The 20,847-nt window shown below is 35.7% G+C and overlaps 1 protein-coding gene across 2 annotated transcripts in view; it reads left to right on the forward strand.

Moving 5' to 3' along the window:
* PDE3B (phosphodiesterase 3B) overlaps positions 1-20,847 on the forward strand; it is a 173,981-nt gene that overhangs the window by 126,710 nt on the left and 26,424 nt on the right. For both annotated transcript variants that reach the window (XM_047876836.1, XM_047876835.1), the window contains exons 5-9: positions 158-264; positions 11,215-11,425; positions 11,982-12,058; positions 18,672-18,823; positions 19,989-20,126. In XM_047876836.1, coding sequence (XP_047732792.1) covers positions 158-264; positions 11,215-11,425; positions 11,982-12,058; positions 18,672-18,823; positions 19,989-20,126 — 685 coding nt within the window. The remainder of the gene's footprint in view (positions 1-157; positions 265-11,214; positions 11,426-11,981; positions 12,059-18,671; positions 18,824-19,988; positions 20,127-20,847) is intronic.

Genomic DNA, 20,847 nt, shown 5'->3' on the forward strand with positions numbered 1-20,847 from the left:
CATTTGCTGGCTCCTGCTTTAGGCCTTTAAGCAACTAGATAGATGTCTAAATTCTGTATAAGCAGGTATTTCCTAGTTGAACTGAAGACCATGAATAAAAAAAAGAGGAAATTTCCCATGGCTTTAACATTCTTAATTTGTTATCTTTCCCTTTTAGTCAAGGATCCTATCTAAATGGACCTTTAAGTTCAAATCTACTGACAATGCCGAAGCAAAGGTCATCTTCCGTATCCCTAACTCACCATATAGGTCTAAGAAGAGCTGGTAAGAAATCATTCTTTATGATTTAAATGTGGGAGGTCTCAAAGTACATGGTACTACAGAATTTTCTCATTATACATTTAGAGCTGGTTTTGAATGCCATTTATATGTTGTAAATTAACATGACTAAGCAATTTGGATTGAGCATTAATTGACTGTTTGCTCATTCATTCATAAACACTTTTTAAACAGCCACTATATGCCAGGTACTTTGTTAGGCACTAGGAATTCAGGGATAAAATATAGAACTACCTAAACTAACCTGAATAGTTGCAGATCCAGATTCACACTGAAAGACTGAGACCTGATCACAGGACTATAGAACACTTACTCCCCTCACACCTCAGCACCATTATTAAAGACCTATTTACGGTAGCTTCTTTTACCAGGTATGTCCTGGCACTTCTTAAAATGGTAAGGCATACCAAAAGGTGAAAGACACAATTTGGATAGACAGAAATTTTTCAGAATCAGATAGGGATGTTGGAATTACCAGATTAGGAATTTAAAACAACTATGATTAGTATGCCAAGGGCTCTAATTGATTAAGTAGACAACATGCAAGAATGGATGGGCAGTGTAAGCAGAGAGGTGGAAGTCCTAAAATAACAAAACAAAAATAAACGCTCTTGATAAAAAGCATTGTAACAGAAACGAAGAGTGCCTTTAACAGGCTCATCAGTAGGCTGGATGCAACTGAGGAAAGACTGTCTTAGCTTGAGCATGAGAAATCTTCAAAACTGAAAAAGAGAACAAAGATTGAAAAAGCAGAATCAAATACCCAAGGACTGTGGGGCAAATACAAAAGGAATACCAGAAAGAGAAGAAAGTGAGAAGGAAGTCATACAGAGAAAGATACCATATGTTTTCACTCTTATGTGGATCCTGAGAAGCTTAACAGAAGACTGTGGGGGAGGGGAAGGAAAAAAAAAGTTAGAGAGGGAGGGAGCCAAACCATAAGAGACTCTTAAAAACTGAGAATAAACTGAGGTTTGGTGGGGGGTGGGAGGGAGAGGGGGGTGGGTGATGGGCATTGAGGAGGGCACCTGTTGGGATGAGCACTGGGTGTTGTATGGAAACAAATTTGACAATAAATTTCATATCAAAAATTTTTTAATTAAAAAAAAAAGAGAAGGAATAGAAGAAATATTTGAAACAATAATGACTGAGAATCGTCTCAAATTAGTATCAGACACCAAACCATAGATCCAGGAAGCTCACAGAACACCAAACAGGATAAATGCCAAAAGAACAATACCTAGGCATATTGTTTTCAAATTACAGAAATTTAAAGATGAAAAAAAATCATTAAAGAAGCCAGAAGGAAAAAAAAACATCTTACATATAAAAGAACAAAATAATAATGACATGAAACTTCTCCTCAGAAACCATGTGAGTAGAATGAAACATTTATTGTGAGGAAAAAAACCAAAAGAACGCCAACCTAGAATTCTGTACCCTTTGAAATTATCCTCCAAAAGTGAAGGAAAGTAAAGACTTTTTCAGACAAAAGTTGAGGGAACTCATTGCCAGTAGACCTGATGTACAAGAAATGTTAAAAGAAGTTCTCTAAAGAGAAGAATAGTAGTGTAGGTCAGAAACTCAGATCTACATAAAGAAAGGAAGAGCACTGAAGAAGGCATAAGTGAAGGTAAAATTAAAAGCTTTTATTTTTCTTTTTATTTGATCTAACAGATAGTAGTTTAGAATAATGATAGCAACAATGTATTCAATTATATGTGCATATGTGTATTTTATGTATGTGTATATATGCATATATATAAATGAATGACAGCAATGATACAAGGGACAGAGGAATTGGGGTTATTTTACTATCATAAGGTACTCATAATTATAAGGTATCTGTGAAGTGGTGTAATGTTATTTGGAAGTGAACTTGGGTTAGATGTAAAATGTATATTGCAAACTCTAGGGCAACCATTAAAAATTGAAAAAGAAGGGGGCGCCTGGGTGGCTCAGTCGGTTAAGCGTCCGACTTCGCTCAGGTCATGATCTCGCAGTTCGTGAGTTCGAGCCCCGCGTCGGGCTCTGGGCTGACAGCTCAGAGTCTGGAGCCTGCTTCGGATTCTGTGTCTCCCTCTCTCTCTGCCCCTCCCCGGCTCGTGCTCTGTCTCTCTCTGTCTCTCCAACACAAATAAACATTTAAAAAAAAAAAAAATTGAAAAAGAAGTATAACTGATATTCTGAGAAAAGAGAGAAAGTCGAATGATAAAAATTCTCAAAACCACAAAAACAGAAGAAGAGTAGAAAACAAAAATAGGAACAAAGAACAAGGACAACAAATAGAAAACAGTAATAGATATGATAGATGTTAATCCAACTGTATCAGTAATCATTCTGAACACCAGTGGTCTAAATGTACTAATTAAAAGACCTATATTGTTGGGGGTGCCTGCATGGCTCAGTCGGTTAAGAGTCTGACTTCAGCTCAGGTCATGATCTCATGGTTGATGGGTTGGAGCCCCGCACTGGGGGCTGTCAGCACAGAGCCCGCTTTGGATCCTCTGCCTCCCTCTTTCTTTCTGTGCACCTCCCCCACTCACTCTCTCTCTCTCTCAAAAATAAATACATATAAAAAAAGATGTCTATTGTTAAAGTAGATCAAAAAACATGACCTAAATATATATTATCTATAAGAAACCCACTTTAAATGTAAAGACACATAAAAATTCAAAGTAAATGGATGGAGAAAAATACACCACGTTAACACTAATCAAAAGAAAGCAGGTATAAGATATATAAATTTCGGCCAGAGCAGATTTCTAAGCAAAGAAACTTATCAGAGATAAAGAAAGGTGTTACATAACAGAAGACATAAGAGCCTTTAACGTTTATGAGCCTAAGTAACAGAACAACATTTAAGAGTCATTTAAGGCACAATTAATGGTTCTGTGTAAATGAAGACTCAAAAGGGGAGGAGAGAAACAATAGGGCAGAATAATTTTCCAAAATAGTAAGGGAATTAGCAAATCCCTGAAACTTGGTGAACCCCAAGAAGATAGATAAAATCATAGGGATTTCAGGCAAACCCCTGAATTATACAACAAGAAAAATTTCAAAAGCAACCAAGTAAAAGAGGTTATTTTTCAGGGAACAACAGTAATATTCAGTGATTCTATAATACCAAGTATGAACTCAAAGACATAGAATGGCATATTAAAAGTATTGAAAAAAAAAACAGAAAAATGCCAACCTGGAATTCTTTATCAATGAAAATATCTTTAAAATTTTTTTTAATGTTTATTTATTTTTGAGAGAGAGAGAGAGAGAGGGACAGAGTATGAGCTGGGGAAGGGCAGAGAGAGACACACACACACACACACACACACACACACACACACACACAGAATCTGAAGCAGGCTCCAGGGTCCGAGTTGTTAGCACAGAGCCCAGCAAGGGGCTCAAATTCATGAACCGCAAGATCATGACCTAAACTCAAGTTGGACCCTTAACCAACTGAGCCACCCATGCGCCCCAATGAAAATACATTTTAAAAATTAAATTGAAATAATATTTTTTCATACAAACAAAAGCTGATAGAATTTATTGCTAATAGGCCTGCACTACTAAGATCCAGCAAAGATAGTAGTTTAGGTAGGAGGAAAATGATCCAGATTGAAGCACAGAATGATAGGAATGAATAAAAAGCTCTAATAAGCCTAAATTGAGTGAATATAAGTGAACGTTGGTTAAAAACAATAATAATGGACCCAGCAATTACACTACTAGGTGTATATCCAAAGGATACAGTTGTGCTGTTTTGAGGGGCACATGCACCCCAATGTTTATAGCAGCACTGTCAACAATAGTCAAAGTGTGGAAAGGGCCCAGATGTCCATTGACAGATGAATGCATAAAAAATATGTGGTGTATATACATATACATATACATATACATATACATATACATATACATAACATGCATACATACACAATGGAATATTACTCGACAATCAAAAAGAATGAAATCTTGCCATTTGCAATACCACGAAGTAGAGGGTATTATGCTAAGTGAAACAAGTCAGTCAGAGAAAGACAAATATCAGATGATTTCACTTATATGAAGAATTTAAGATACAAAACAGATGAATATAAGGGAAAGGAAGCAAAAGAATATAAAAACGGAGACAAAACATAAGAGACTCTTAAATACAGAAAACAAACTGAGTGGGGGATGGGCTAAATGGGTAAGGGGCATTAAGGAGGGAACTTGTTGGGATGAGTGCTGGGTGTTATACATAAGGGATGAATCACTGGAATCTACTGAAAATATTGTTGCACTATATGCTAACTAACTTGGATGTAACTTAGAAATAACAACGACAATAATCACTTCCTTGTTGCATGCGTAATATATGAAGGAGTCAAATGTATCATAACAATGGCATATAAAGGGTGGGAGAAGGGTAAATGGATTTGTAACGTACTAGCAATGATTGAAAAGTAGTAAAAAGTTTTAAGTTTGAGAGAAACTAATACTTCAAAGACGCACATTGTAATATACAGAGTGACAATTAAAAGAATTTTTAAAAAAAGGTATAAGCAAAAAACAATCATAGGAGGTAACAGTGGCATGATTTTTTAAAAAACTTGAATAACCCAGAAGAATCCAAGAAAAGAGAAAATAAAAGAGAAAAAGAAGGAACAACTGAAAAATAAATAGCAAGATAGTGGATTAAACAGACTACATTACATTGAATATACATTTTGTCGGCGGGGGAGGAGGGATCTGCTAAAGTTGTTAAGTATATTTTAAAAATATTCAGTTTTCAACAAAAAGTGAAAATACACTCCAGTTAAAAGACAAAGATTGTCAGACAGTTAACAACACAAGGCTCAAGCATATGTTCTTTACAAGACACCCAGTCTTTATATAAGGACACAGTTACTTCTGATCTCATAGCAATAATATACATGAACCAAAAAATGACAGAACTAAAGGGGGGAAATAGACAAATTTATATTAATATTTGGAGATTTTAACTCACTATTCTCATTAACTAGTAGAATAAGCAGACCAAAACGTTAGTATAGATATAAGAAAGATTAGAACACTATGAATTAACTGACCTGACTGTAAAACACTACATTCAGCCAGGATGAATATTTTTTCAAAGAATACACACAATGGGGCGCCTGGGTGGCTCAGTTGGTTGGGTGTCTGACTTCAGCTCAGGTCATGATCTCGCGGTTCATGAGTTCAAGCCCCGCATCAGGCTCTGTGCTGACAGCTCAGAGCCTGGAGCCTGTTTCAGATTCTGTTTCTCCCTCTCTCTCTGACCCTCCCCCGTTTGTGCTCTCTGTCTCAAAAATAAATAAATGTTAAAAAAAAATTACTTCAAAGAATACACACAAGATTGATAACAGTAGACCATTTGTCAGACTATGAAACAAGTCTCAATGAGTTTCAAAGTATTAATATCACATATAGAGACTCATTCAGGAATGGCAGAGAGAATATTTCTGTAAACTCACTCTCCTGCTAAAATAACAAAAATAGGGGCGAAAAAAGTGAAATTCAGGGGTACCTGGGAGGCTTAGTCATTCAAACATCCAGCTTCGGCTCAGGTCATGATCTCACGGTTCGTGAGTTTGAGCTCTGCATTGGGCTCTGTGCTGTTGGTGCAGAGCCCACTTTGGATCCTCTGTCCCCTCTTGCTCTGCACCTCCCTTGCTCGTACTCTCTGTCTCTCAAAAATGAATAAACATTAAAAAAAAAAATGAAACTGAGCCATTTCAGAACTCTGGAAACTAACACAAGCCTGAGAAAAAACTAGAAGTCCTCTGTACAAGACAGACTATTGAACCCTGGTAAGACGATGGGTTCTGTGGCATTTTATTTGGGAACTATCTGTTCCCAGCTTTCTCCCTCAGTGGCATTATTGCTAAAAGCCAATAGCATTGCAGCCATCAGAGAGATCTGACCTCTTTTGAAACTCCCCCAAGAGGACAGTAAATACTTTGCCCAAACTTAATATAAACTTAAAGCTCCTTGGAAAATCTCTGTTCCTGAAGTGTTGTGGGTATTTGATTTGACTCGGAGCTCAGCTTTCTAAAAAACAAACCCTATGCCAGCCAACATTGTGACCGCCTAAGGCTGTTATTTCACTTGTGGTAAACAAGAGCTGCCTGAGAATTTAAAAGGAAATCCTGGATACTACTAGATGACCATAGGGAATTTGAAAGTGTCTGGCAGATTCCTGAAGATCTCAGGATCCTGTACCAGGATGTGCGTGTGCATAGGAAAGATCTGGGAAAGGAGAAGGCCCTAGTCACTTATCTGTAGCTGACCTAGAGGCTCTCACAAGTGAGATGTGAAATCTAAGGCCATTTCATAAACTGAAGTTTGAAGGTGTATCTTTTCAAACATTCCCTCCTACAGATGACGTGTAGGCAAAACATTTAAAGAAATGTTCTGACACACCATTCGCTGACCACAAAATTATACTGACCCATGGGTGACTTGCAGGAAGTCAAGCTTAAAATATAAATCAAGAACTTAAAGGAAAAAAAAAAAAAACCAGCAAAGAACTCAGTGGCTACACACCTCAGAGAAAACGGAATCTACATAATTAGTCCAGGAAAGTCATTCAACAATCAGAAACAAGAAAACAAACATAAATCAGCAACATAACAAACCTTGGAAGTGGGAGGGATCTGATTCCAGAACTGTTAAAATATAATGTCCAGTTTTCAACAACAAAAAAATGAAATACACAAGCAAATTTTTGCCATGCACACAAAGCAAAACAGCCAACAGAAAATTTGCCCGACGGGGCTTGGAGTTTGGACTTAGCACACAATGACTTTAAATCTCCTATTATAAATATGTTTAAAGTTGTAGCAGAAACCATTTCAAGAGTATTTGAGTATGACAATAGTATCTCATCAGAGAAAATAGAACTAGAAATTATAAAATGAAAATATAAAACGATTTTAATAATTAAAATTGCTACTTCTACTCAATATTGGATTGGAGGTTCTAGCCATAGCAATTAGCTAAGAAGGAATAAAAGGAAGAGGTAAAAGTATATTTGCATATAACGTCATATATTTATGAAATCTGAAGAAATTCATTAAAATCTATTACAGCCAATAAAGAAGTTTATCAGTGTGTCAGGATACAAGATCTCTAGGCAGAAATCAGTTGTATTTCTGTATACTAGCAATGAACAATGCAAAGTGAAATTAAAATAATTCTATATACAGTTAGCATTAAAAAGAGTAAAATACTTTGCAACAAATTTAACAAGAGTGTAAGACCTGTACACTGAAAACTGTAAAACATTGTTAAAAGAAATTAAAGAAGTCTAAATAAATAAAAAAATACCCTGTGTTCATGGATCAGAAAATGTAATATTGTTATGATGGCATTTCTTTCCAAATTGTTCTAGATTTCTTGCCATCTTTGTCAAGATCTGAGCTAGCTTCTTTGCAGAAATTGACAAGCTGATCATAAAATTCATATGGAAATTCAAGGGACCCAGCATAGCTAAAACAGTTTTAATAAAAAAGAAGAAATTGGAGGACTCACACTGGCAAATTTTAAAACTTACTACCAAGCTGTAGTAATCAAGACTGGTATTGGCATAAGGATATTCCAGCTCAGTGTGATAGAATTGAGAGTCCAGAAATAAATCCTTATGTGGTCAACTGATTTTCAACAAGGGTGCCAAGATGATTCAATGGGGGAGAAATTGTGTTTTTAGCAAATCCTGGAAATAGGAGCAAGAATGAATTTGGAATTCTACCTTTTGTCATACTCAAAAATTAACCAAAATGCATCATAGACTCAACGGTAGGAATGAAAGCCTAAAACTAGTAAGAAAACAAAAAAAAAAAAGTTTGTGACTTTGGGTTTCTAAGCATTCTAAGATATGACATTCTATGCTTAGAATGCTTGGGTTTCTAAGCATTCTAAGATATGACATTCTATGCTTAGAATGTTTGGGTTTCTAAGCATTCTAAGATATGACACGGAAAGCACAGTTCATGAGTGAAAAAACCTGATAATTGGAATTCATTAAAATTGAAAACATTTGTATTTCTACAGAGACCTAAAGAAAGTGATAAGACACAGGATGGGAGGAAATATTTGCAAATCATGTATTTGATAGTGGCCTTTTATCCAGAATATACAAAGATGTCTGTAATTCAATAATAAAAAGACAAATTACCTTCTTAAAAAATGGGCAAAAATCTGAATAGATGTTTCTCCAGAGAAGATGTACAAATGGCCCATACCACATGAAAAGATATTCAGTATTAATCATTACGGAAAATGTAAATCAAAACCACAGTGACCTGTGACTTCATACCATTGTGATGTCTGTAATTACAAAGACAGATAAAAACAAGTGGTAAAAACGTTCAGAAGTGGAAACTCTGATACACTGATGGGAAAGTGAAATGCTACAGCCACTTTGGAAGACAATTTGGCCATTCAGTACTTGAATAGAGAAATAAAATTGTGCTATATTCATGCATACAGTTTGATATGGCATTGAAAATCAACCACAATAACAAGTAACTGCCTGGAAATATTATTTTAAAATATAAGCAAGGCATAGAAGCATTTATATTTATTGTCTAATTCAGTTTACAAAGTTCACAAAAGGGGCAAAAGTAATCCACATTGTCAAAAAATGCGTACATGGTATAAATATAAAGAAAGGGAAGAAAAACAATACCATAAAAGTCAAAATAATGATTTCCTTTAAAGAGAGGCAGGGGAGTTAGAAGGCAGGGTGGTTGATCTCTGGCCGTATTTTATGTCTTAGCTTGAGTGATGAGTACTCCCATTGTAACTTTTCTATGTGTGTGTTATATTTCACAATAAAGAGGGTTTAAAATAAAAATGGTGGATCTATATTATAGAAAGCATTTTTTAAGGATTTCTAGGTTTGTCTGTATATCCAGTGTCTACACTAAGATTTTATACCCTTTATTCTTCTTAGCCCACTTGTCAGGATTTTGGATACTCACTAGTATAATTAGAGAAAAGAAGGCTAAAAATTGGAACCTTTGTTTCCAGTTAGTAACCAGTGATTATAATGAGCAAGACACATCTTGTCCTCAGTTTCCTCTTCTGAGACATTAAGTTGACCAGATTAAAAAAAAAAAAATCCCATTCAGCCCTAACATTGTATGAAATTATAGGAACCTCTAAAGAAATGAGTCTGATAGAGTAGCAGTGGCAGCCCTGGGAAAAGAGTCTGATCTCACAGTGTTAACTGTTAACACAGTTTTTTGACTTTTTTAACTGTTAAATCAAGTTTTTTAACTTTTTTGGAGTCCCCTCTCCTCTCCTCCGACATATGAAGATGAAAATACTACTTAACTCACAAAGTTATTAAGATTAAATAAAACAACACATCGTATTAGGGTTCTCCAGAGAAACAGAACTAATAGGATGTGTGTGTGTATTTACATAGAGAGAGAGAGAGAGATGGAGAGATAGGTTTATTTTAAGGAATTGGCTTGCAAGACTGTGAGGGTTGGCAGGCTTGAGATTTACAGGGCAGGCTGTCCAGCTAGAAATTCTCGCACGAGTCGATACTGCAGTCCTGAATCTGAAGGCAGTCTTGAGGCAAACCTCTTTCCTCTTTGGAGGACCTCAGTCTTCTCTTTTAAGGCCTTCAACCAATTGGCTGAAGCCCATACACATTAGGGAGGGTGATCTGCTTTACTCAGTTTACTGATTTAAAGTGTTAGTCACCTCTGAAGAATACTTTCACAGTGACAGCTAGCCTGGTGCTTGACCACACAGCTGAACACCATAGCCAAGCCAAGTTGACACATAAAATTAACCATCACACACATCTGCAAGTGTTTATACCGCTATGGTGAAACTGTCGTAGGTCCTGAATAACCATTATGTGCTGTGCTCTCTGATTCACACTTTACTTGAATCTTTATTTCCAAATGAAGTTTTAAGTCTGCCTACCTCTCTCCAGATATACCCATTTCACCTTAGTTCAAGGCACTCAGTGAAGATTTTTGGAGCAGATCAGTAGCATTAGATATGGATTTCTGAAGTACTCTGGGTTTTTTTTTTCCCCCTTATTTTAGCACTTAGCACTTGTTTGTACTCACCACTAGTCTCTAGGTTTGTAGAGTAGCAGGGATGGTAACTTCTTCTCCATTGTGAAATCCAACACATCTTCCGCCATATAGTAGGCTCTCAAATATTTGTCGAATGAATGAGCTGGAAAGTTTTGGGCATATTTTTAAAAGAGATCTGCAGTTGTGTTAACATATAATTTTGTCTTCGCTCAACTTGCTTAATGCTGTTAAGAACTTTGGTTCTTCAGTAAAATCTGGTAACCATGCTTTCTTCATGTGGATGATCAAGCTGGTGGGGATTCAACATGTGAAAGATAAACACCAATGTGAATTAGGAAAATCTGCGCCACGCTTTGTGTACATCTTAGTTACACTCTCAATATCTGTGCCATCCTGCCACAAGGTGTTTATTTCACACTCATTCATGATGACAAACATGGTCTATATTCTGCTTAAATGCCTGGAATGTCTTGAAGATAGCTCCACGTGGAAATCTGGTTTATCATTTAATTGCAAATACTTTTCTTTAAAAAAGGGAAAATGCAGGGGCACCTGGGTGGTTCAGTCGGTTGAGCGTCTGACTTCAGCCCAGGTCATGATCTCATAGTCTGTGGGTTCGAGCCCCGCGTCAGGCTCTGTGCTGACAGCTCAGAGCCTGGAGCCTGTTTCCAATCCTGTGTCTCCCTCTCTCTCTGCCCCTCCCCCAGTCTCACTTTGTCTCACTCTGTCTCTCAAAAATAAATAAATATTAAAAAAAATTTTTTTTAAATAAAAAAGGAAAATGTTCTTTATAAATACACATAGACAATAAACACAAACACACGCCTACATATTTATTGATCTCTTTCTTCTCTTTTGAATTTTTCAGGTGCTTTCCCCAGCCTGAGTCCTGTGAATTCTCCCAGCCATGGACCAGTCTCCGCTGGCTCTCTAATGAATCAATCACCTGTAGAATTTCCTGCCACTGCCAATTCTCTTACTAAGCCAAGTGTTATTTTACACCGATCTCTGGGCAGTGCACCCAATTCACCAGATTTTTATCAGCATGTTAGAAATTCTGATAGCAGTTTATGTAACAGGTAAGTTTCCTAAATGTTGATTATTTCTGTCTCAAAATATAGGTTATTTTAATAAAGTATTCCTAGTTTTCTAGTTTTATGTTGTAACTAGTTGATGGATTAAGACTGTATCTTCCCTATTCATCAAGTAGTTTTTCTTTTTAAGAAACTTTTCCTCATTTTAGTGCAATTGTTCATTTTCCAATTAAGTGATCTCTATCAAAAGTGATATATAGTAGTGTTCTATCCATCTCAAGATACCAGTAAATTACGAGAATTCTTTTAGTATACACTACCTTAGTACCCAGTTCATACGGTGTTTGTTTTCATTTCTGCTCAGTTTTTTATCAGTGATAAGTGTTTACCTCAGACCTCAGTGGTGACTTTCAAAATATGTTAGTTTCTTCGGGGACACAAGATACCTTCCAGGATAAAGCCTATTAAGTTTATAGAGAGATTGGACTTGTATGATATTTTGCAATGGGGTTCCTGGTTAAAAGTTAAACAGATTTCAAAATTGTATTTAGGTAAAAAGTTTTGTCTCATTTATGAATGTATATTTATTTTATTCTTTAAGCTGTGGACATCAAATATTGAAATATGTTTCAACATCTGAATCCGAATCTGGTATAGACTGCCATGGTGGAAAGTCAGGTGAGATTGCAAAGGTCCTGTGTGTCTGAATTTCAGAACAGTTTCTTAGGTTGTTTTAGAAATGAATAAATGTGTGAGTTTAACTTCAGTTTATCCATCTTTAACTTTTTTTTTTTTTTTTTTTTTAATTTATTTTTGGGACAGAGAGAGACAGAGCATGAACGGGGGAGGGGCAGAGAGAGAGGGAGACACAGAATCGGAAGCAGGCTCCAGGCTCCAAGCCATCAGCCCAGAGCCTGACGCGGGGCTCGAACTCACGGACCGCGAGATCGTGACCTGGCTGAAGTCGGACGCTTAACCGACTGCTCCACCCAGGCGCCCCAAGTTTATCCATCTTTAAAATGAAGATTATAACATTTTTATATACTTACAAGATAAGTAGAGAAGTTACTAGGAACAAGTTATAAATAACAGAGGGTAAAAGTGTTTTGAAGACTAAAATGTGCTGGGGACGTGCCTGGCTGACTGAGTCGGAAGAGCATGCGACTCTTGATCTCAGGGTTGTGAGTTTGAGCCCCACGTTGGGTGTAGAGATTACTTAAAAATAAAATCTTAAAAAAAAAAAAGACTAAAGTGTGCTATACAAATGAATGCAGTCTTTTCAGTTTATGGGTAGGGTTCATAAATAGAGTAATTAATTATGATAATGTTGAACTCTAAGCCCAAAAGAGTTTTTATGACATAGAGAGGAGTTGTTTTAAAATATAGTTTATTATATCATTCTGAAACATTTTATATCCTCAAACAAGAAATACTGTTGGTGATAAAGTTATGGCGGTTTTATAATTTAAAATGTTGATGACTCAAGCATACAGTAACAGTTAACTAGGTAACTCAGACCGTCATTCCCCCTGAAAGTAGCTAGAAAAGCTGGACAAATTATTAACAACAAAAATGTGCTTAAAGCCATTGAAAACTAACAAGCTCCTCACAATTACCAGTACAAGATCTGGAGGAGGATAGAAATTCATGAAATAAGCCTAGAGTATGGGGCTATGAAAAAGGTATTTGCTCCTTCCAGAGGGTCCAGTGACTAATAGAATGAGCAGTCCTTTTGGTACCTCCATGGGACTAGAGAGCTAGATACTGGAGGTGGAGGCCTACCATGGTAGGGATAACTTGGAAAACTCTGCAGCACTGCACCCTAAGAATAAAAGTAAATCAGCAATAGATAGGCCCCCTTAGGGATTATAGGCTCATATTGATCCCCTTATGTACTATAAACTTCACCCTTTTAAAGCGTACAATTCAAGGGCACCTGGGTGGCTCAGTCGGTTAAGCATCCGACTTTGGCTCAGGTCATGATCTCGCAGTTTGTGGATTCGAGCCCCACGTTGGGCTCTGTGCTAACAGCTCAGAACCTGGAGCCTGCTTTAGATTCTGTGTCTCTTCTCTCTCTGCCCCTCCCTGCTTGCGCGTGATATAAGTAAGCATTAGAAAAATCAAAGTGTACAGTTCAGTAATTTTTGGTTCTGAGATTGTTTAAAACACACACACCCACCCACCCCCCCCCCCCCCCCACACACAGAGAAGAGCAATCCTTTACAAACTCTTCCAAAAAGTAGGAGGGGAAAACTTCCCAACTCATTCTGAAGGACTAGTGATATCCTGATGTCATAACCAGACACAGGTATCACAAACCAAAAACAAAAAAAACTACAGACCAATATCTCTTATGTGTATAAACACAAAAACCCTTAACAAAATAATGGCAAACGGAATCCAGCAACATATGAAATGGTCACACTATGACTAAGTGGTATTTATCCCAGGAATGTGAGGGTAGTTTAACAGTTGAAAATCAATCAATGTAAAATACCACATTAATAGAATAAAAGGGGAGAAAAATGCATGATAATCCAAATATGTGCAGAAAAAACATTTGATAAAATCTAACACTCTTTTCTTGATAAAAACACTCAAACTAGTTATAGCAGGGAAGTTCTTCAACTTGATAAAGGGCATCTTTGAAAAACATGCACCTTAATGGAAAAGGACTGATGTTTTCTCCTTAAGATCAAGAATAAGATAAGATTTTTTGCTTTCAGCATTTCAACATGGTACTGATGGTTCTAGCCAAAAAAATGGAAAGAAAAATAAAGGAATCCTGAATGGAAATAAATAAATAAAACTGTCTCATATTCGTAGAGCATATAATCCTTTATATAGAAAATCCCAAAGAATACACACACACACACACACACACACACACACACACACACAAGAACCAATAAATCAGTTTAGCAGAGATAAGATACAATATCAGTGTTGTACAAAATTGTATTTCTGTGTACTAGCAATGAGCCATCATAGATTGAAATTAAGAAAACATTTTCACTTGTAATAGTATCAAAAAGAATGAAGTAATTAGAATAAATTTAACAAGAGATTTATAAACTGAAAAACATAAAACATTGTTGATAATAGAGAAATCTATGGGGTGCCTGAGTGGTTCAGCCAGTTAGGTGTCCAACTCTTGATTTAGACTCAGGTCATGATCTCACAGTGGTGAGATCAAACCCCATGTCAGGCTCTGCACTGGGCATGAAGCCTGCTGAGTATTCTCTCTCTCCCTCTGCCCTTCCCCTGCTGGTGCATGTGTGCTCTCTCTCAAAAAAAAAAAAAAAATTAAGATTAAAAAAGAGAAAATCTAAATACATTGAGAGGCATTTCTTATTTAAAGACTGGAAAACCCAGTATTGTCAATAGGGCTATTCTCCCAAATTCATCTAGAAATTCAGTGTAATACTTAACAAATTCTAGCAGGCTTTTTTTTTTTTGTAGAAATTGACAAGTTGGTCATAAATTTTACATGGAAAGACAATGACCAACAATAGCCAAAACAATTTGGAAATAGAACAAATTTGGAGGACTGATGCTCCCTGATTTCATAATTTATTATAGAGCCACTGTAATTAAGATAGTGAAGTATCAAAAGATGAGCCTGTAGTTCAGTGGAACAGAACTGTAAGTCCAAAAGTAGATTCTTGCATTTATGGTCGGTTGATTTTGATACAGAAGTCAAGACCATTCAAAAGAGAAAGCATAGTTTTTTCACCAAATGGGGCCAAGACAATTGGATATTCATTTGTCAAAGAAAGAATTTGGGCCCTTACCTTATTATATACACAGAAAGTAACTCAAAATAGATCATAGACCTAAGTGTAAGAGTTAAAACCTTGCAAATTGCAGAAGAAAAAATTGGACATAATCTTTGTGACCTTTAGTTGAGTAAAACATTCTTGGATACAATGCCAAAAGCACAATCCATGAAAGAAAAAAGATGACAAGTTAGGCTTCAGCAAAATTAAAAACTTTTGCACTTCAAAAGACAACAATAAGAAAATGAAAAGACAAACCATAGATTGAGAGAAAATATTTGGAAATTATATATCTGATAAAGGTCTTACATCCATAATACACAAAGAACATTTATAATTCAATATTAAGTCAACTCAAAAAATGGGCAAGAGATGTCAGATATTTTGGTCTGAGTCATTTGGTGAAGGATATAAATAACTGGGTAATGAACACATGAAAAGATGATGAACATCAATAGTCACTAAGGAAATGCAAAATAGTCACTAAGGAAATGCAAATTAATACTACAATAAGATACCACTACACTCAAACTAGAATAGGTATAATTAAAAAGACAAGACTTTGGTTGGTTGGTTAAGCACCCGACTTCGGCTCAGGTCATGATCAGGTCATGATCTCATGGCCTATGGGTTCGAGGCCCACGTCGGGCTCTGTGCTGACAGCTCAGAGCCTGGAGCCTGCCTGGGATTCTGTGTCTCCCTCTATCTCTCTGCCCCTCCCCTGCTCACACTCTGTCTCTCTCTGTCTCCCAATAATAAATAAACATTTAAAAAAATTACAACAACAACAACAAAAAGACAGTAGCAATTGTTAGCAAGGATGCAGAGAAATTGGAACCTTTGTGCATTGCTGATGGGAATATAAAATGGTATACCACTCTGGAAAACATTTTGACAGTTTCTTTAAAAGTTACACATAAATTTACCATGTCACCCAGAATTTATCCATGAGTAAACATATGAGCACTCAAAGACAAGACTGGGAGTGTCATGATATCATTGATGATGCTGCAAATGTTGAAATGACCCAGACATCCATCAAGTTACAAATGGATACATATCATGTGGTATATCCATTCAATGTAATCTTACTTAGCAATTAAAGGAACAAACTTCTGATAACATGCCACTACACGTATAAAATCAAAACACTTTAAGTGAGAGAAGCCAGGCTCAAAGGATTACATATTGTATGATTCTATTTACATAAAATTCTAGAAAAGGTGAATTTATAGAGACAATAATCAGAGGAGTGATTGCCTAGAATAAAAATAAGGATCAACTATAAATAAGCAGGAGGGTACTTTCTGGGGGTGATGATAATGTTCTAAAACCAGATTGTCATAAAGGTTGCACAACTCTGTAAATTTACTAAAATTGTTGAATTACACACTTGTGATGGGTGGATTTTATAGTATGTTATTATACTATATATACACAGTTGTTTGGATTGACTGGTCTCAGCTGGGACATTCTCACTTGAGGACTCTCATGTGATTGCAGTCAGATATTGGTAAGGGTGACAGTCATCTGAGGGAATGATTGGGCTGAATTTCCAAGATGGGATTGGATTACTCACATGTCTGTTGACTATTGACTAGTCCATCTAAATATGACCCCTCTATGGGCTTCTTCCAACATGTTTGCTGAATTCGAAGAGAGGAGGAGCTGCCAATCAAGTTAATGGCTCAACCCAAAACACACCTAAAGTGTTACTTAATGCCATTTTCTGTTCATCAGAGCAGTCATGCGGCCTGTCCAGATTCCAGGGGATTAGGAAATAAATGCTCTCTCTTGATGGAAGAGCTACAGGAATACATTTGAGAAGAGTGCAAGGGGTATAAGAGAGAGTGTTGTAGACATCTTTGGAAAAGAACTTATTACATTTATTTCAACTGTTTTTATTACTGTTCTGTGTAAGATATAGTTACTAGGAATTTGGGTCATTAAAATGTAAGTAGGTAATGTACCTTAGATGTCAACAATTTTTAGATGGATGGTAATTTTAGAATATTATTATAGTAGTACTGCCTTGACCTACCAAGAATAGTTGAATATTCTAAATTTTATTTCTTAAATGTTTTTCATGGGGAAAAAGTAATATTTTCCAAAGAATAATATTTCCTGGTCACCATTAGTTAATGATTTTTTAGTATATTCAGTATATTAAGTTCAGAGTATCACTAACGTTTATTGACCATTTATTATATGTAACTTCCAGTAAGATATTGTTATCCATATTTTATAGGGGAAAAAGCTTGCCTTTATCAAGTTCTAGTTCTTCTGAAACTCAGTTCCAATAAGTACTCTTAAAAACCCTTTTACTTAGGAAAAAACCCTACATATTGAAAAGTAATCACATCATAACTTTATAACTGAATTAATATTCATACACTTAACATATACCTGTATTATCACCCCGATTAATAAACCAATGAGGGGCGCCTGGGTGGCGCAGTCGGTTAAGCGTCCGACTTCAGCCAGGTCACGATCTCTCAGGTCCGTGAGTTCGAGCCCCGCGTCGGGCTCTGGGCTGATGGCTCGGAGCCTGGAGCCTGTTTCCGATTCTGTGTCTCCCTCTCTCTCTGCCCCTCGCCCGTTCATGCTCTGTCTCTCTCTGTCCCAAAAATAAATAAACGTTGAAAAAAAAGATAAAATAAAAAATAAAATAAATAAACCAATGAACGAAATAGTACCAGCACCTCAGAATTTCCCCTCAGGCCCCTCCCAGGTATACCCTCTAAAGATAACATTTTTCTTGTCTTTCATATGTTTTTGAGCTTTTTATAAACAGAATCACAGAGTATGTACCTTGTGTCTGGCTTCCTTCATTCCACACATTTTTAAGAATCATCCATATTGTTGCATATGGCTGTGGTTCATTCTCTTCGCTACCTATTGTTCAGTTGTGTGAATATACTACCATTTATTTCTTCTATTGTTGATGGGTTTGGGGGAAGTTTCCTGTTTCTAAGATTACAAATAGAATGAATATGATTTTTTTTACATGTGAATGAATACTATTTACCTACCAGTGCTGCTTCTCTTTTCCATGAGACTTGGGGAAAAAAATATTATTAATCACATTGGTAGAAATAATTCACAATAAATGATACTATGTTTTCCTTTTTAGATATGCCTTGATTTCATTCATTTATAATTATGAATTTAGGGTTTTCATAGCTAAAATTCAAACAATTTCACATGTTGGAAATTGCATACGTCAAATTGCTAAAAACAGAATTTTCCTGTTTCTCACTTTGATAAAGAATATCCCCACCCCCACCCCCATTTCTTTCATCCATGAATAGATATATCAGGTGAAATGTCTGTGTTGTCAGACCACAAGGTACCTGGGCCAAATAATCCAGCAAGATACAACTTAATGGTGCCATTAATTTAAACAGTATGGTTCACTTTATGTGAAGATTTTTTATAAATAATTTTCCTTATAAAACTATGCATATAGTGCAAGTTTTATTCTTCTTATTACTATGTGTATTTCTTGAAAGGTGATGAAGACAACACCGTTTCCTCAAAACAATCATTCAGCCTCACAGAAGTGCAACATGAAGTGGAAACAGAGAACACAGACTGCAGAAAATTATTTTTGGAAGGTGATACTCACCTAACAGAAGAGGCACAGAATGAACAGCAACCAAATGTAAAAGATAAACTTTCCATATGATTATGTTAAGGTGAAATATAATATTGGTTTAGTACTAGTGTCATTATTTTTGCTCAGAACAAGATTTTTAATATAATAGTATTTTTATTTTTATTTTTTTTTTGCTGAAAAGTCATACCATATTAAAGAATACTTTGGGTTAAAAATAATAGTTACAGTTGACCCTCGAATAGTGCTGGTATTAGGAGTGCTAACCCTCCCACACACAGTCAAAAATTCACATATAACTTTTGACTCCTCCAGAACTTAACTACTAATAACCTGCAGTTGATCAGAAGTCTCACTGATTGCATAAACACATATATGTCAGTTTACGCGTATTTTGTATGTTGCATGTATTGTATCCTGTATTCTTACAGTAAAGCTAGAGTAAAGGAAATGGTATTAAAAATCATAAGAGGAAATGCTGTATTTACTGTACCAACAGTACCGTGAGTACAGACTATTTATAGCGCTGTCCTGTGAAAACTCCATGTGCAGTGGACCTGCGTCGTTCAAACTCGTGTTGTTTAAGGGTCAGCTGTGCTTCTGAACTCATCATCTGAGAACAACAAAGTGCGTTCATTTTAAAATGAACACATTTTACTTAGTGATACAGTAGATATATTACTTTCTATACTGATATTTTCTTAAATTGTGTATGTTAAAGTGTGGGGAACTTGTGCATAAAGCATTAAAAAACAAAATCTGCTTATAATAGCAGTTTTTTGTTTTTGTTTTTAAGTTCAAAATTTAAGATTTTTAGGGGGAAAAAACCATCCATTCCTTACTAGTTAAACTAGTAATAAATGCCAGTATAAGGATAGGCGTCTCTATTATTCTTTGATATGTATAACTTCTAAAAAAAATAATGGACTTTAGATTTGTATAGTGTTTTGGGAATACAGTATTTTTATTTGTAAAAGTACTGTGAAGATTAATAAGTCTTCTTATGCCTAGAAGACATTTTTACATTTTTCTGATAGCATTTTACAAAGAGAAGAACTAGGAAGTACAGATTATGTTTGAGAATAACTTCTGTAGAAAATAATATTGGCCATTTTTTAATGTTCAATTTTAAGTGTTCTCATTTGGATGTGGATTTAACAATATTTTTTAAAAGGTGAGGTTGAGTTTGTGTTTTTCCCCCCTATATGTACAGATTGAACAGGAAGCATCACTGGACCTGATTTTAATAGAAGATTATGATTCCTTAATAGAGAAGATGAGCAACTGGAATTTTCAAATATTTGAAGTTGTTGAAAACATGGGAGAGAAATCAGGAAGGATCCTTAGTCAGGTTTGTTTAAAATCTCTACTTTTTTATCATAAATTAATTTTTCCTTGGATCTTTATAAAACACGAACTCTAAAAATGTATAATGTTGGTTTAGGCACAACTTCAACATTGTTCACTTAATTATTTTTCTCACAAATGAAGTTTTCAGTAAAAAATTTGAGAAGATATATATACATATATGTGTGTGTGTGTATAAACCCATATATAAAAATAATTATATATAATGTATAATTTTATTTGAATAAATGAAAATATTAAATTTAAATATAAATTTAAAATATTAAAATAAATTTTAATTGAATAAATGAAAAGTAGTTTTTTGGCCTGTATTAATGGGGTTTAATTTTACTACAGAATACAGATTTACTTTATACTGAAGCCTGAGGTTGAAGAGGACATAAAATGTGAGCTAGTTCTAACCACTGAAACTTAGGCTTCATTTCTGTCACCTGCCTCCCTGTACTTTACCGAAGGCCAAATGGTTCGTTTCATGCTAGAGCCATGGAAAAATAGTTCCTTGTTACCACCCAGACTCAAGGTTCTCCCTGAGGGGTTCATACAACAGCATCAGATTAACCTTCTCAAAATATCACTCTCATTATCTTCCAGGTATCATATTTATGAAATGTACAAACATAAGGATAATTTATGTGGCGAGCATACAGTTTCACCTCATTGAAGTCTTTAGGGACAAAAATGTAATAAATATATTGTTTGGACTT

This window comes from Prionailurus viverrinus, chromosome D1 (genome assembly GCF_022837055.1).
Source record: "Prionailurus viverrinus isolate Anna chromosome D1, UM_Priviv_1.0, whole genome shotgun sequence".
Classification (NCBI taxonomy): Eukaryota; Metazoa; Chordata; class Mammalia; order Carnivora; family Felidae; genus Prionailurus; species Prionailurus viverrinus.